Source organism: Copadichromis virginalis, linkage group LG11, assembly GCF_057382275.1.
Source record: "Copadichromis virginalis isolate Kocher_CV1m ecotype Utaka linkage group LG11, C_Virginalis_male_GT1.1, whole genome shotgun sequence".
Classification (NCBI taxonomy): Eukaryota; Metazoa; Chordata; class Actinopteri; order Cichliformes; family Cichlidae; genus Copadichromis; species Copadichromis virginalis.
In genome coordinates, this window is record NC_140628.1 from 4,356,681 (window position 1) to 4,374,379 (window position 17,699).

At 42.4% G+C, this 17,699-nt stretch overlaps 1 protein-coding gene and 1 long non-coding RNA gene across 4 annotated transcripts in view; one reads left to right on the top strand and one right to left on the bottom strand.

The window, feature by feature from the left end:
- cdk14 (cyclin dependent kinase 14) overlaps positions 1-17,699 on the bottom strand; it is a 240,744-nt gene that overhangs the window by 131,592 nt on the left and 91,453 nt on the right. For all 3 annotated transcript variants that reach the window (XM_085472876.1, XM_085472878.1, XM_085472877.1), the window contains 4 exons: positions 12,317-12,411; positions 11,654-11,733; positions 8,697-8,791; positions 4,221-4,283 (listed from right to left, as the gene is read on the bottom strand). In XM_085472876.1, coding sequence (XP_085329002.1) covers positions 4,221-4,283; positions 8,697-8,791; positions 11,654-11,733; positions 12,317-12,411 — 333 coding nt within the window. The remainder of the gene's footprint in view (positions 1-4,220; positions 4,284-8,696; positions 8,792-11,653; positions 11,734-12,316; positions 12,412-17,699) is intronic.
- On the top strand, positions 15,702-16,265 carry LOC146697941 (uncharacterized). Its single transcript, XR_014922944.1, has 3 exons — positions 15,702-15,850; positions 15,925-16,069; positions 16,152-16,265. It is a non-coding gene; the product is annotated as an uncharacterized LOC146697941 (long non-coding RNA).

The following is a 17,699-nucleotide window of genomic DNA, read 5'->3' on the forward strand; positions in this document are numbered from 1 at the left end:
TAATGTGTGTATGCAAATTCACCTGTGCAGGGGCTCGGCTGTGATTGGTGGACCTAAGGAACGGCCTGATGTAACTGGTTCCTGCTGTGGACGTGAACTATAAAAGGGCGACTGAAGAGCTGCGGTGCGGGGTGTGTGGCAGACCTCCTGTGCCTCAGGTGCAGACGGAGCAGTCGTAGCAATAGCTATTTGGTTAAAAAGTTGGGCATGTGTGTGAAGTGCGGAGCAAGTAGGGGTGAGCTGCCGATTATTTTGGGAAGCCTTCTTTTCTCCTGTGTTTTTAGACCAGGGAGGTCAGACTGTGTTATTTCTTTCTTTTCTTTTCCTTAAACAGGTCAGAGGGGAACCGAAGCCTAGGTTGAGCTTTGTTTGTTGTGTTGGCCTTAGCTCACCCCGAAATTATACACTCCCACTACCGTGAGTGCCATTGTTGTCAATAAACTATTAAAAGTCCGATGCTGTGGCTGTGTCTGTTTGGGCGTGGGAAGTCACGGGACACCCCGCTCTTGTTACGGTCATTTCGAGCCGGGTCGTAACACACGCTTTAGCTTAATATAAACCTAAAGGCAGAAATGCACATTTCCTGTTACTGATCACTGAGCAGGCAGCAGAGATCCTGAAGGCAAACAGAGTAAAAGAACAACTCAGATATGTTTTCTGTAATTAAGTGTGGTAATAAAATAATGTCTCAAAGAATGGTGAGTCAATGAGTGTAAGAAATTGCACTAATGCACCTCCATCAAACACGCATGCACTCAGCACAGTCTCTTGATGGCCATCATATTATGCTAGGCTTGTCTTCCTCCTGCCTATTATGTGTTTTCCCACCAGCTTGTTTAACTACTGCTGCCATTACAAGAGGTCTAGGCATTAGCATTCACAACAAAGATGGCCACCAAGGAGCCAGCCAGCAAAGAGGGAAACGTTGTGTTGTGTTGCTGCACTGTCATACTCTGCACAGCATAGTTAGTGGTGGTAGACACTTGTTAGCATAGTAAGGAAGTAGATGCGTCCTGAATAATGAAGCAGAAACGGAACAAACAGCAGTTAATCTGGTGGCCAGTTGAATTTAAGGTGTTTGATGCTTGCAGTGGCAGCAACCTCAAAAGCAAATACACCAGACGCCAGAAGGGAACTGTCCAGCTGAAGTACGCATCCTACTGAGCTAGGAGTCCGATGACATCAAGCAGGTCAAGTGGAGTGAGAAAGCAAAAGTTTGAGAAGTTTGACTTTCAGTCAGCTTCTGGGTGATTCTGGAAAATCATCAGATGACAGAGGACAGAGAAGCAGTTTCCTGCCCACCTTGATGCAGAGGGATGTCTGGGATGGAAGGAAAGGCTTCTCCATCCTACAGAAACAATGGACACATTTCCAGGACCATCAATTATGCTGCATTACCTGGAAGCTGGGAGTCATGGTCTTGAACTGGCAAACATTTAAGCAGGGTGCTCCAAAGACTGTTTACCAACTTTAAGAGAATCACACTCCTTGGCCTTCCTTGGACACTCTAGTGTACTGAAGAGGAAAGGCCATACATTGGTCTAACCTTGGATTCAGGAGAAACCCTCTAGTGTTTGTCCTTGTTGTAGAACACTGGACCAGCTCTTTATTGTTTTGGGGCTATTTAAGGGTGCATGGTTTGCCAAACCAGTGTACATTTTTTGTGGACTTGGAGAAGGCATTCAACAATCCCTATGTATACCACTGGATGCATGTTACATACTTATCCAAACCCTAACCTTTGGGAGTATGGGGTATCTGGCCTGTTTTTAGCAGGCTATTGTATCTCTGTATATTCCTAGCAAGAACTTGGTTCACAATACCAGCAATAAGTTGGGCTTGTTCCCAGTCGGTGTTGGACTCCACCAACCCTCCCGTTCTGTTCACAGTTTTTATGGGGAGAATTTCTCGGTGCCTCCTAAGTGAGGTGTTTCAGGTATACCCAACTGTGACGATGCCCTCTCTTGGCTTTTCTATTGGCTGGCTTGGGAACCTTCCTGTGTCCTCCCAGAAAAGCTGGTCTGGAAACTCTGCTTAGGTTGCTGCTTCCATACCCTGGACTCAGATAAGCAGCAGAAACTGGATGGATGGTGAATCCTTAAAAATAGCTCTGCAGTGAGCTTAACTGCCACTAGGCTGCACTCTATGTGATGTAGATTACATCTCATCAAGTGTAGAGATTAACACACAGTGACAAGTGAAGGATATTTTAAGTTGACATCACACGCTATATTAACCCTCCTGCCATCCTTTAAAAAACTCACACCCATCACCCTAGGGACCATTCTCAGCCACGCCATAAAAAGACCATATATCCATATTTTATTCCACTTTAAATTAGCCAACCTTGTAAAACTACTTCTCCCTGAAATATTCATGTAAAGTTTTAATTATATTTTCGTTGTTTTAACCCTTCAAATCCCAGTGTTATTACATGAGCTGTGTTATAAGCCCCAAAAACCAAAAAACGAAACTAAATATTTCCACAAAAAACCAGTTGAAGTAATATGTGATTGTCATTATAAGTAGGCCTTTAGATGGACCAAAGATTGGCACCAACATACATTTTGACCTGCCATTATTTTTTTTGCATTTTTTTTGCAATTTAAAAATTAAAACTTCAAGGCCCTGAGTCTTCATTGACATCCAAGAAAAGAAGAAAAAATAAAATCATATGATGATAATTTGGGGTTGAAAAATAGCGTTTATAATGGAAGTCAATGGGCAGAAAATGGTCCCCAGGGTGATGGGTGTGGGGATTTCTGCTGCTCAGCCATTTTAGGCTGATTTAAGGAATTCACACTGGAATATTAACATTGACAGGTAAAAACTATCCTGTGGCAAGTTTGGTTATATTCCACTGAACACAGTGGAAATGGCAGCCATTTAACACATAGCAGTGGCACAAAAAGGTCCCAAGAAGGCAGGAAGGTTAAAACAGGAAATGCCAGTGTACTGTGACGGATCATTAAAACAAGTGTTTTTCATGCTGCCTCTATTGCAACTGCACAGGCTCAGTTCATTAGAACAGACGACTCAGGAGTTGTGCCACAAAGGAACTGAAATCAAAAGGATTTAAGAAACACCTCACTCTGCTCTCTTGGAATAATCCCATACTAAACATGTAGCTGCTGTCAGCAGGAGAAACACATATTACTTATGTAAATCCTTAGTGTCAAAAAAGGTACGAGCTGTTACATAACAAATGTAGCCTGAACTATCACCTCACTGCATGATGGAACCTCCCAACATCCCACCAACACATGGCCTCATTCACTCCATCATCGCTCACTCTACCTGCTTGTTTGTGTTAGCACTGCCCTCCTACAAACAGGAACCTGTGAGTCTGTACAGACGCTTCCACAGGAGTAATACGCTGATCGGCAGCTTCACCATTACAGTTTCACAATATGTCAGCTTCAGTCACAATCATGAGTAAACCAGGTTGGATATTGAACTACTTAATTGTGGATTTGGTTAAAGGTTGCTATTTAACTGTCAGCTTTGGATAAGGTTTCATCTGATATGTGCACTAAGTGACGGTGACAAATTATGTCAATGTCGTCTGTATATTAAAGTGTTTCACATAAAAATATAAACACAGTTCTACAATCTGACAGCACATTGAAATGTTTCTATGAAACTCTGAAGAAAAATAGGAAAGGGCATTACAAAACACAAGTTTTGACTTAACTATCAAAAACACATTTTAGTTTCTGTCAGTGATTGGAGGGATAACGTTAACACCGGTCCAGATTTCCTTGTCCCACTCACCTGACGCTCAGCTGGATTTAATCAGCGGCTTGTTCAGCTGAATCTGGTAAGCTGACAGGTGTCACCTGTGGCCTGCTGACTGTGCTGGTAAACTGGTAGCCTGTAAGCTGTCTACTAAAGGGGCAAAGGCTCCACATTTCCTACCATCTGAAATCTAAAAATTCTTCAATGATGAGGAAAAGGAAAAAACAACAACATACTTTTTCTTTTCCTAACTGAATCGCGTCACAGTCCCACAGATTTTTCTTCCCATCAACCAAGATGTTCCAACCCCAGTCAGTAGTAACCACCACACTAGACTCTTTGTTTCAAAGTTAAACAGCTGCCTGTTTCCAGTTATCTGCTCACGGTGGATCAGAATATCATTTCTTTATATGTAAGGAACACACTGCTGGCTTTAAGAAACAACAAGGTCATTGTGAGCAGCATAATCCTTCATACTGTACCTTGACGTTGTCTGGATGCAGTCCTCCAGGGTGTTTGTCCATATACTGACACAGGTCTGTGTGCTGGGTGAGGACAAAGGCAAGAACATCCCAGTGTTAGTGTGAAGGTTTTAAAGGTAAGTAAGAAAGCAAGCAATTTATTTATATAGCACGTAAGATTCCTTAAAGATCATCTAAAGTGGTTACCACCAAGTACACCTTAGCATATGCAAATGCTTTGGAGCAAAAACAGCTCTAGAAATTGGGACCAACTTGATGCTACTGTGATTTTATTGTACAAAGCAGTATAAAGGAACGTTAAATGCTAGAAGTTAGGTGGTCTAACACAATATATGGGCATCTTGGATATCACGTAATCATCATATTTTTTCCTTACAGTCATTTTTTGGGTTATTTGATAGAAAAAAGGAAACTGAACTCTTAAATATATATTGATTGATATTGATTGTAACTCCAAAAAATTGATGCACTGTCAAAATATTTTGAGTAATCCATTAAAAATACATGGGAGCAGGCGCCGTTTCATGGGCGCCACCATGTTGACCCACCATCTTGAATACAGTCATTGAGAAAGACATCATCGTTTTATGTATGTACATTTTACACTGTGATTGATTGAATTGATCGAAGCCTTTACTTGTCACTTGCAGTTGACCTGCAGCGAAATTGGACATAGGGAGGGGCAGCCATGCATGTGGCTAGAGACCAGCCACTGTCACTGAATGCCATATTATACTCGTTTACAGCTCAACCGTTTTATTTTCAGAGTCAAAATTTCAGAGGCACAACTGTGAATATCTACAGAAATCTTTCAAACATGCTGGAGGCTCTGTTATGGTTTGGGTGCATTTTAACCAGTGGGGCTACTGGTTGAAATGTCAAAATTCTTGTCAAAATGGATGGAATTTTGAACGCAGTAAAGTGCTGTCAAATTAATCCAACATCCAGTAATATCAATAAATATTATGATTGTCAAATGCTTCATTTTTCAGCATGGCAATAATCCCAAACACACAGCAGGGAAGTAATAACAGACCTGGATAGAAAAACCTACTGTGGAACACTATGAGTCATGGACTGGAATCACATCCAAATTAATAAAGTAGAAGAACATCCACAGAAGAACTTCAAGAAGCCTGGAAAACTATTCCTGAAGACCACTTAAAACAATTATAGGAGAGCTTGTCTAAGAGAGTCCAGGAATGTTGACGTATGAAGGTCATCACATTACATAGAATTGTAATGAGCTATATTTCCATGTACATGTCTTTGTCCTGTCTCGCTCCCCTTACCCCGACTAGTCACGGCACATGGCCGCCCGGTTCTGCTGGAGGTTTCTTCCTGTTAAAAGGAAGCTTTTCCTTCCCACTTTTGCCAAAGTGCTTGCTCATAGGTGGTTGTCTAATTGTTGGGGTTGTTCAATATTGTCTTCAGGTTCCTGTTGTTGCAATTTAACGCTTTATAAATGAAGTAAAATTGAAACTGAATGAATATATGTTTGCATGTTTGACTAGAAAAATATGAAGAAACAATGGGTGGCTCTAAAACAGGACTCTATGTTTGGGTCTAAGTTATGTACATTTTTGCTATCTGCCATTTTTTTGTGTGCCTGTAAATTCTAATTGGTCCAATCAAGTTCAAAGCAGATGCTGTTCTTGGTCCACACACTACTTTAGCGTACGTCCCCAGGAAGAAGAAATGTGGCTTATTTTATGCCAGAGTTTATCGTATGAGCTGAATTGATATTCTTATCAGAAAATCAGACATGCACCCAGCCTTGGTCTGCCCTTCACCTCTGTGCTTTCAGAACAGATTTGTGGATGGAGGCAGTGACTATGAAACCACACTAATATTTACAGTCCCCTACTGCTGGCCACACCACAGAACCTCCTCTGCTGAATAATTCACAAAGACGCCTCAGCACACACACACAGCATATTTGTCATTGCTTTTCATGTCAGTTGTCTGTCCTCTCTCTGTGTGCATTTCCCCTGCATCCTGTCATTCACCATTAGCTTTGAGGGGAGAACAACGAATGGATTTTTGGGGAAGCTCAAGCTATTAGAGCACTGAACACAAGATGATATATCAACATCAACACAATTTAGCATCCCAGTCAAATAAATAACCACTGGCTGCAGGGAAACCAGGGTAATCCCTCGCTGTTAAAGGACTGTGTGGCATTATGATTGAAAGATGTGCTGTATTAGTGAAAAGTGTGGATAACCACTTAGGATGAGACGTCACTGTTTCACCTTTAAAGGCAAACTGAACTTTTTTCTCATTCTTCATTTAAACACAACCCGCTGGGCTCCATCCTCGATTCAGAAGCCAAACCCTTTGACATGTGTCAAATCTACCAACAGGGGGCATTCCACCATCCCCAGTCTAATAAATGTAGTAGAGAAGGAAAGCTGAGTAAGCTGGTTGAGCGATCTGGCCTCACGCAGCATGAATATAAATGAGCCCATCAGAAGCTGCTGTCAGTTGGTGCACAGTAAAGGGTAAGACAAGATGAGACTGTTCTGAGCAACCTGGGTTCAGATCTGTCCAAAACTGCGTTGAAAACTTTTTATCCTTGTAGTACACTCCTACTCTATTCCCTCTGTAGACACTGGAGTCTTTCCTTATTAATTAGAAAAACGTCCTAATCAAGTTATTTTGGCCCTTGCTGCACAACATTTGAATACTATTCTTTGAACTTGTTTGGACAGGCAGCAGAAGTCCAGTCAGTTCAATTGGATGAAACAATACTGTCAGTGGAATAATCCTGTAACTGTGACAGATGTGGTCACCAATCCTTACAAGTATGTAGCTAGTTTCAGTTTAACATACTTATAAGGAGGTTGTCATGTCTGCTTCTTTTACTTCTCCTGGCAGTGTGGTTGCTTCCCAACTAAACACTAAACGGTTGGTGTAGGTGATGTAATTGAGGTCAGCCGGAATTCTGGCAGATAAGCTTTTCTCAAAGCAATCTTGCATCAGCTGATGGCTGACACGCGTTTGGACGTTTGCCTCTCTCATATATGAAAATCTCTGCAATATGTTGTCAATGAAGTCTTGGGACACTATCAGTGACACTGACCCCGTCACAACTAAAGTCTCTTTGCTGCGACGGGGTCTTGATGTCGCTAGAACGAAGCCATGCCAATAAGTACAAGAAAAATATCAGTTTTTTGTTGACTACAGTTATCCATATTTGGAAAAATGATCACTGACATATTTTACCTCCTAAGTATCCAGTCCACTAGAAGTACCAGTATTACTCAGCATGAGATTGTGACTGGAACCCAGTGTGAATTTTGTGGACCAATAATTTTTGCCAATGTTTTTGTCAACATGTTTTTTTTATGATGAAAACAAGGCAAAAACTAAAAAACCCTAAAAAAAAAAAAAAAAACTAACCCTGAAGCACAAGGACAAAAACTTGGATAAAATGAAATAAAACGTTCATCAACAAATTAAAATGAGATGAAAAATAGGAGACGAGATCTTATCAGAACAAATTAAATTCTTTAAAAGGTTTTTATAAATAGGGAAAAATAGGGTAATCTCCTGGTGCAGTAAAGTTAGATGCACACATTTGTTCTGCCCTGTCTACACTGTTACTCATGGTTTTGGCAAAACAGGTTTGTCCCACCAGTATCTGATGTTGGCTCAACAAGACATCACTCTGTCACGATTTGTCTTTCACTCTCCAAACAAACAAAAATATCTTAAGTAGATCGCCCTCACGACCCTGGAAATGCTCTAGCTCAGATATTATTTCACCTGCCCATTTAAAGATAAAGACCACAAACGACTGTCACACCAGCAAATATTTGCCTTGGCATGTGCCATCATTAATAGATACTTAATGCTGTTGCTTTTTTTGTGGGTAAGTCAGTTTGTTTCGGCTAATCTAATGATCATCATTTGGTAAACTGTGCTGTTCCAGAGGTTTCTGGTAAGTAACCTTCCTTTACTTGGCTTTAACAGTGTTGCCGAGTCAGAGCATTTCCACTGGCCATAAATGCATCAACAGAATATTATTTCTGTTATTTGTGCCCGCAGTATTTGACAGGACAGTTGTGGAAACATGCTAAAACCATGACCTTCCAATAAAATGCCCGCTTGGCTTCCTGTTGCAGGCACAGACAGACCAGGCTGTGGTGGACCTGGCTGCCATCCTATGGAGCAAAGAACGGAAAAAGCCCTAGCTGCTTTAACATTCCTCAAGTGCCCTAAAACTAAGAGTATGCCAATCAAAATATCTACAGCTCATGTTTCTAGCGGGAGAGTATTAAAAACTGAAACTCAATCAGCAAGGATGTACTGGGATCAAATCAATCAAACTAAAGAAACACATAAGTGCTGACCTCTGTTCTTTGAAAATGTTTTCTTTTGAATGCTAAAAACAGATTCTTGATCTAATTTTAAACCTCCACAGCCCCCCCGTAAAGAGCCCAAATGGGTGATCTCAGTGTGCAGACTCACCACATATTCAAAAACCAGAGTTAGGGTTTCCTTGGTGTGGATGATGTCATGAAGGAGGACAATGTTAGCATGCTTCAGGCCTTTCAGAAGAGATGCTGCAGAAACAAAACCGAACAGAAAGAGGCAGAGAGTTGATACCAGGGAACTGTGTTATGCTTTCATTAGCTGCATTATTAGAATTTCTCATCACATACAGGGGATCAGGAAAAGATTAAAACACAAAGAGAAAACACGGGGTGGATTTACTACTCAAAGTTCTCACACTCATTTGTCAACATGTTCATGACGTAAGACTTATTGTTAATTAGGAGGGAGATATGCTGGGAAGATGATCAAATCGTTACAGCGGCGAAGCTTAAAGAGTCTTACTTGGGAGGCTGGGTATGATGAGCACATTTACATTACTTGATCGAAGTCACAGCTTGAATAGAGCACGGTGAGCATTGTGCAAATAATACACGACACATTTTCAGTTTTTGGTGGGGACATTTTATAGCTTTGACATCACAGTCAAGTTAATTTAGTAACAAAAAGAACAAGTTTACTTTTTTAACATTTAATACGAGATATTCTGATTTCAGATTGAACTACCTTATAAAAAATCTCAGACACAGCAAACGACTTCTACGAGCTTCTAATTTACTTTTTTCAACCAATGCTGGTTTTCAATCTAAAAGCAGTTCCATCAAATTAGAGCTTTTGCATAAAAGCTGGCATTAGATTATCACCACAAAACTGCTTGGCCTGTAGCCACTGGAAGCACTAAGTAATGAAAGGGGCTAATACAAGAAATTCAACCCAACTGGAACAAGTGACAAATTTTCTCCGCATGCAAATTACCCCAACTTTTGTCAGTATAAGACTAGTTCTAAAAGAAAAAAATGCTAACTACACATTAAAGAGATAATATTCTACCTTAAATCAGTGCGCTATATCACTCTAGGAATGTTAGCTTCTAAGCTAGCCAGAGCTAGCTAAAACTAATGCTACGTTTAAGCTATTCTTAATTTTTTTTTTTTTTTTACTTATCACCTTGAAATGCACAACAAATTCTGAGGAGCTCACATTTTGGTCATTTAGTATTCCCTTCCATATAAATAAGGGGGAAAGCTCATGTTGTCAGTTTATGTTAAATTGGAAAAATAACAGCGTGCTTCCTGCTAAAGCTAGCTAGGTAGGTCAGCAGAGTTGATGACTGTATGCTGTCCTTTATATACTCTTTAAGTTAAAATATCATTGTATTTTAGTTGAATTTAAAGTATTTCATTTTTATTATATAGCATAAATGGAATTTTCAGACATTTAACAAACTGATTCATTTAGCAAACAAAAAGTTCTGTTCCAAGGACACAGGGGACAGACAGAACCTCTGAGAGGCAGTAAGTGATAAGGTCTCATCAATATATTCATTCTGTATGAGTACCTGAAGGTAAAAAACACAAAATCACATAAGCAGATCAAAGGCAAGGCTCCTCTCAGCAGGAAGTTAAAGCTATAGTCTGATACCTCAAAGATCCTGTCACCAGTTTGAAGATCCAACCCCCTCTCTCCCTGCTCACACACACATCGGTGGTAATGGCTCGAGTGTGTCGACTTTTGCACGAACACACACTCACAGCTGTCTTATACTCTGTGTGCATTACTTTATTCAGCAGCAGTCTGTAATGCCGCTCACATATCTGTGCTCTAAGCTCACTGCTCAGTAATTGCTGAATTAGTTCAATTTCAAATTACCTTTCTGATCTTCTCATAGGGAGAGTTTTAACTGTGTCTGTGAGGAGTCTAGCTCTTACTTTATCAGACCTGGATCATAAGCAGATCAAACAGACAGCATCACGTTCTCATCTAAATTTAAATACCAGTTCCTCCCGTGGAGGTGACTGTATCTTCTTTCAGTGGAGTCTGTAAAACGAAGTGACAGGACAAACCAAGCCAAGCAAGGACGAGCTCTGAACTTCTATACATACAGGACAAAGTTTATCATTTTAAACCCTACAAGCTGTAAGTTAAGCACTTCATATTGTAACAAGACAATTCACATGATATACCTGTTAGCTAATAGCGAACTTTGAGTTTTTCCAATATCTTGGTTCAGCTAAGAACCGACATCCCATCTCCAGTCCTGTTCAAGCAGAGCTCACTCCCCCAAGCACCAGAGATCCACCAAACACATGATCCTTACACTGAAATACGTTTTAGGAGTGAATGCTGAAAAGTACAAATTAGCCTTGATCCACTGAACAGATTTCTTCTTATTAGAGGACTAAGAGATGTCCAAATGGTAGTAGCATTTTTTTTGCTCCCACCAGACTGGATCAGTAACCAAATCAGCTGTCTGCATGTCTTTGTTCACCACGCCCATGAATCTCCTCTGTAGTCTCCATCTTTGGTTCTTTTTTGGTAGGTCCATCTTTAACCTCCATTGCCCAGCATATCCACTCTCTCTCCTCTGTAAATGTCCAAACCATCTTAGCCTTCGCCTGTCTTGTGCACTGTCCATTGCTTCAGATGGGTGACCACACACCGGTCTCGCTCTCTCATTCAAATGTTTTGCTTCTACTGACTTTTATTCTTCTTCTCTCCAGACAATGCCGCCACTTCTCCAGGCCCTCTTCCATATGCTCCCTGTCCATTGCTTTGGATGACTGTCCCCAGGTATTTAAACTCATCTGCTTTCTTTAGTTCCACACAGACAGTTTAAAGGGTTTCTGATCAGGTAGGGAAAGTTAACACTGACTGGAGTTTTAAACTCCCTATTTCATGATATTTACAGTTTATGACTGTTGAGGTATATGAGGACACGGCCTTGCCCTTACCACTTGCAGTTCTGGGCTGAACTGAGATATTGAGCTGTTTTCGTAGTGATATTAAAGTAGCTTATGTAAGACAGAAAGTGAAACTATTAATATAGAAAGAAAAATATGGTATCTGTGCCTCTATGCACGTAAACGTCTTACCTTCCCTTATGGCTGTGAAGGGTGTTCCTTCTTCTTCTTGTAGTCGAATCACCTTCAAAGCCACTAGTTTTCCATTCACCCTGGCAGCAACATGAAGCACACACAATGTACACTAAACTGATCGAGTTTCTTTTTTTGCGACAATAAAGGAAAACTCTTAAAATGAGTGAAGCCAGAGAACAGCGAGGATATTTAAGCCAGAGAAATGTAATTTGGCGGCAGTGGAGTGAGACGCGGGTACAAGGCGAAGGGATTACAACTGAATGAAGCTCACCAATCAAAGCTGTTGTAGTTTAAGAGTGACGCCAAATAACATCATTACTGAGAAGATTAGAGTCTTTGGAGTTTTGTACATTTTCAAGAATTTAATTAGCAAAACTTGCAAGCAAAGCGGCAAACCATGAAATGTGAACGAAGACTATTGAATCATGGCATAAATACATTCATCCTATAGTGATTAAAATAAAGGAAATTACATTGCATTTGTGAGGTGCACAGCTTTGCAGACAAGAAATATTATTTACATAAAACCTATTGAATTATTTCATTCCCACACAGCAATGCTCTCGTATAATTAAATGTAATATTCGCTGCATCCATGAGTGATTTCTAGCAACTATAAAGAAGAGTAACTGGATTAGACAGTGATTCCACGCTACTTACTTGCTCTTTCCTTTGTAAACTGTAGCATATGAACCCTCTCCCAGTTTCTCCAGCTTTTCATAGGAATCTGCCTTTCCAAATTTGGGGCTGGTGGGCTGCGGGAAGAAAAAGAAAGAGATATGAAAAGGCAAAATGAGAGGGTGAGTTCAGTAACCCAGAAAAGCGGCGCCTCGTAGGATTTCACAGAACACATTTACAAGTGTCTGAGAGATATTAAAATCTGGAGGCTCCCTGCTGTATCATCGAGGAGGTGTAATGTCGGTTGGGAGGAGGAGAGAGAATTTTTTTACCAAGTCTCTTCTTGTAAGAGCTCCTTTTCATTTAATTGTCAGCTGATAACTTTTAGACACTTTTCACCATCTCAGCACTTCACAGAGAAAGAAATAACTGTGGCTCGAAGAGAAGAAGGCACAGAAGTGAGCATATTCATAGCTAACTGCTAGGAAAGGGGAAACAAGTCAGCTCTGAAACTTCAACTCACTGGATGCTGTCCTAACATCTGCTGTTGTCAGTGATGAGGAAAAGTGCTTTGATAACTAAATGTAGCTCTGACGAAAGCATACGTGCCAATCAAGTATGTGGATCACCTCCCCCTCGCTCAGTCACCCAAGAGGAGGAGTAGGATGGCGACCTCCTTGTGACTAAGAAAAATCCAATTATTTTCACATTTTCACAAATAGTTGTGGTGAGGTTAGGCATGCGAGACCCTCAACCTCTTGGTAACCACTTCCGATTGCAAGGCGATTGCGTCTAAGACAGGCTGGTGAGGATTTGTGAATAACTGATTTCTAAATGCAGACAGACTGCCACCGCATTGCATACAGTCTTAGTCAGCTCGCACCAGTGAGCACAACTATCTCTGCAATAGGCAGCATGATTCACCTGGTTGCCAGCTGCTTGTACTCTGATAACATACCTATATTAAAAGAAAGGTTGCCAAATGTCATTTTACAACCACAACAACTATTTTGTAGATCTGTGAAGAAATTTCTCATTTTCTGTTTCAAATCTATGAGCTTTGCTGAGTTATCACAGTCGGTGCATCGCATTGCAATTGCCAACTTGTCCCCATTGCCACTTTATCAACATTTTAACACACAAAGCAACTGACCGCGAGTTGACACAAACATGTTTCCGGTCTTCGAAGCAACCGTTTCAGTGAGACCACAAGTTCATTGCACGCGGTCGAAATAATGTTGACTGTCCAGCCTCTGTTTTTTCTAACAGTTGGAGACCTTTCACATTCTTTGTCTATGGTCTGAACAAAACTGCAGAAATCAAAACTATAGGTTTCAGGTCAAACCTGAAACAGCAGTTAGCGATAACAGGTATCAAGAGACTGGTTATTAACTTGCTTTGTTCATCGAGGCTTTTTGCCTCAAGCCGTGGGGCACTGTCATATGGTTGTATCCGTCATTATGTAATTTTTTTCTGCCAATTAAAACTTGGGGATCCGGGCACTGACTAACAGTGTGCCGATGTAGCTGAGGTTACATCTGTCAGACGAATCCCAAGCCATGAGTGCCTGGAAGATGATTTAGCACTGGAGGCTATTCAGGTACCATTCTTTAAGGTCCTGAAGCACAAACATACTTAATGTTCTAGTCTTCAAATCCCTTTAAGCGTTGCTTTAAGAAAATGTTCTTTCAGAAGAAAACTGTCCTTTTTTCTATAATTTTAACACATGAACACAACAGGGACTGAAAACCTGCTTAGAGTCAGTGAAGCATCAGTAGCTTTTATGGCCCTGAAAGCACAATGCAACCATCTTCCCTTGTAATGCATCTTTAACCAAATCCCATGCTTTCAGGAAATCCCTAAATGATGGTGCAGTATTTGCTACATCTGCACTGTCTTCATTGCTTTCCAGCCACCCTCCTGTTAGCTCACTATCCTTGCAGCAGTAATAAGCTCAGCATTTCTGAGGGCTTCTCTAAACAAATCAGACTTCCCCCTGGGATCAAGGAAGAAGTGAAGCTCTATCTGTGAAACAATTGAGTTGGACAGTAAGGTGGCCTGAAGAACCTCTCCCAGCAAGGCTCATGACTACAGAACTAGTCTTTTTTTCTACTAGTGTTCTGCATGAACCACTTTCACTTTACATTTGCCTTACTGCATCCTCTTTTAGGAATAACTGGTGGGGGGAGTTCATTGGTACCAAAATATTACGCAGTTGTCAGAGCTGGATCATCACTTGGCCAAAGCATGCAACCGCCTTAACGTCCCTAAAGCTGAGGGTTTACTAGATATCAGCTGGGTCTGCATAAGTGGATTAATCACAAATCCAGAAGTAAGAAAATTTCACCTTTAAATCCGTTATTAATCTGGTGTCAGTCTGCTTATCATATGAATCTTTTAATTCATCTGTATCTTTACTTCATTGGTTTTCTGCTCTAACAATGTCAACTTTTATGACAAGAAGGGGGAAAGCACAACATTATGAGGCCATTAGACAATTGCTCTGAGTCAGGGTAGTCTACAGATTTTGATCTGAAATGGTTAAAGACACATATAATCTTTAATAGTGTGTTCCCGTTTTACAACACAGTCACTTTTGTAAGCAGTTATTCTGACATTAAGTTAACATGAACTTTATTTTGCCATGTGCTGTAACTGTGATATAACGAAATTCCATTAGCCTAATCTGAGGTCGACTGTTAAAGCCCGTTAATGACTGATTCTGATGGGGGATAGTGGTTTATAGAACAAATCCAAATTTCTAGAAATTTTAAATGCCATGTCCTACAGAACATATAGTATGCCATCCCAGAGCCTGTGCAATTTATTTAAATTATAGGACAAAAGCCAAAGAAACAAAAGACACAGGTCCAGAATTTAGAAGTGGGATTCTGAAGGCTGATGGTCCAGAGATTAGCCACTATCCATCTTTTTTTAATTAAGGACTTGAAATGTTTGAGATCAAGTGGGTTTGTTTGCCTGAGCCAAATGACCACGGACGGCACAAATAACACAATTTCATAATCAGGGCTGAAACAATTCATTAGCTTCTCACAGCGATGTTGGCAGGCAATCAGTCAAGCCTCGTATTACACTCATTAAATCTTATCTGTGTGCACATTCATTAAACCTTTCGCATTCTGTGCCGTTTTTCTTCTATGGTTCTGAAAAGAACCACATATGTATAAAAACCTAAAATCTCCTTTGCATGATTAAGAAAATTGTGTTATTTGTATGCAGTCTTCAATTAGGCATGTGAACAGATACAGGCTGGCAAATTTCTTTGACGAAGGAATAAAGAAGAAAAGCCAGCAGCGTCGCAGAGCAACAGAAATGCTGACGGAAAGTGGTTCTTTGACAGCATCTCAAAGGCTGTAATATTTTAGAGATGCATAATGCACTCAAACTCATTTGTCATTCTGTCATGGTCTGTGGAATGCGTGATGCTCGGGTAGCCACACCCCCGGGCTGGGCCATCACTAGCACACCTGCTCTCCATCCCGGTGATTACACGGAGATCCACTTAATCCGGCGCTGACGGATGCTCCACGCCAGTCCGTAGTCATCCCCACAGTGGTAACCAGACTTCCACGAAAAGTGTGCATTCTCTTCTGCTTGGAACTTTGTTTAACCTGCCTACTTCTGTCCAGATTTCTACTCGGCGTCTGCTACCTGCCTGTCCTCCGGCTGAACTGGATCTCGCGGCGCTCACCTGGCCCACTCGCCATTCCACGGACTTCCTGCCCCCACGGACTGCCACACTTCCCTCCCGAGCTCCCACGGTTCCGTTCTATCGTAAGCCCCTACTCTAACTCAGTCCTGATATGTTCTCCCCGCTTCCTGGCTCCCTAGTAATTATCTCCCCTTTCTATTGCAGCCCCCCGCCGTCCCGATCCCGGCTTCCTCGTGTCATTGTTTCCCCGGATTTTTAGTTTCTGTTTTGCTCTCTACTTTCCCCGGGTCGCCTTTCGTTGTTTTAATAAAGTGTCTTTTGTTAGCTCGGAGTCTGCGCCTGGATCCTTTCGTGCCCGCGCACCACGGCGCATGACAGTACGGACTGGCCAAGATGGATCCAGCAGACCCGATACGTTCAGCTATTAATAAGCAGGGTGCCGTGCTCGGCCGACACGATCAGTTACTTTCTTCGCTTCAGGATCAGTATCAGGAGCTGAGCGAGAAACAGGGAGAGATGTGCGCTAAACAGCCCGACTCGGCGTACCGCTGTGTGACGTCTCCGCCGCCGGAACCCTTCCACGGCGAATTGGACCAGTGTGGGGGGTTCCTTTTTCAGTGTACTCTTTTCTTCAGTCGCTCGCCACTCGCCTTCCCCACTGACGCGGCCAAGATTTCCCACTTCGTGGGACTACTGAGGGGAAGGGCGTTGGCGTGGGCTGAAGCCTATTTATCTGCTAATCCGATACAGCGCTGCGACTTCGATGACTTCCTCGACGAGTTTAAAGCAACCTTCTCTCCGTCAGTTTCCGAGGATGATGCCGCTCAAAAGCTACTGGTGCTCCGCCAGGGTCGGCGTAGCGTTGCGGAGTATTTAGTGGAGTTTCGCACCGTGGCAGCCGCTGTTGGCTGGCCCGATTCGGCCCTAAGGGGAATTTTTTTACGCTCCCTGAACGATCAGATTAAGGATCAGCTCGCGTTTCACGAGGCGGCTAAAACGTTCGAGGATTTGGTGTCACTCGCCCGTAGGATCGATAAGCGTCTACGGGAGAGGGAGGCCGAACGGCGGTCCAAGCCACCGAAACCCGTGTTGCACCCAGACTTTCGCGTGTCACTGCCCCTGTCCCCTTTTAGCTCTCCAGCGGCGTGCGCTCGCTCACAGTCTCCTCCTCCGCCGGAGCCGATGCAGATCGGGCGCTCTCGGCTCTCGCCGGAGGAGAGGGAACGCCGTTTTCGGGCCGGGGACTGCTTATACTGTGGGAAGCCGGGACACCGCATCGCCAGCTGCCCGGTTCGCCCAAACGGACCAGCTCACCGGTAGGTTCGGGGATACGGGTGGGCTGCACATTGAATACTATTAGACCCCGATTGATTGTGTCCGTTGCCATAATAACCAATAAAAAGACTGTCACATGCAGCGCATTAGTGGATTCTGGGGCGGAGCAGAATCTCATGGATGAAAGACTGGCTAAAGAGCTGGAAATTCCACTCACTCTGTTGGAACCTCCCCTCCCTGCGTCAGCGCTGAATAAACAAGTGTTTGCTTACATCACTCATCAGACCGCGCCCGTGACATTAGTCACTTCCGGGAACCACAACGAATCGCTTTCGTTCTTTACCTTCCCGTCTCCCGACACCCCGCTTGTGTTAGGCTACCCGTGGCTGCAAAGACATAATCCCCACATCGATTGGGCAGGAAGCAAGATCGCCAGTTGGAGTTTGTTCTGCCTTGCGAATTGCCTGAGATCAGCAG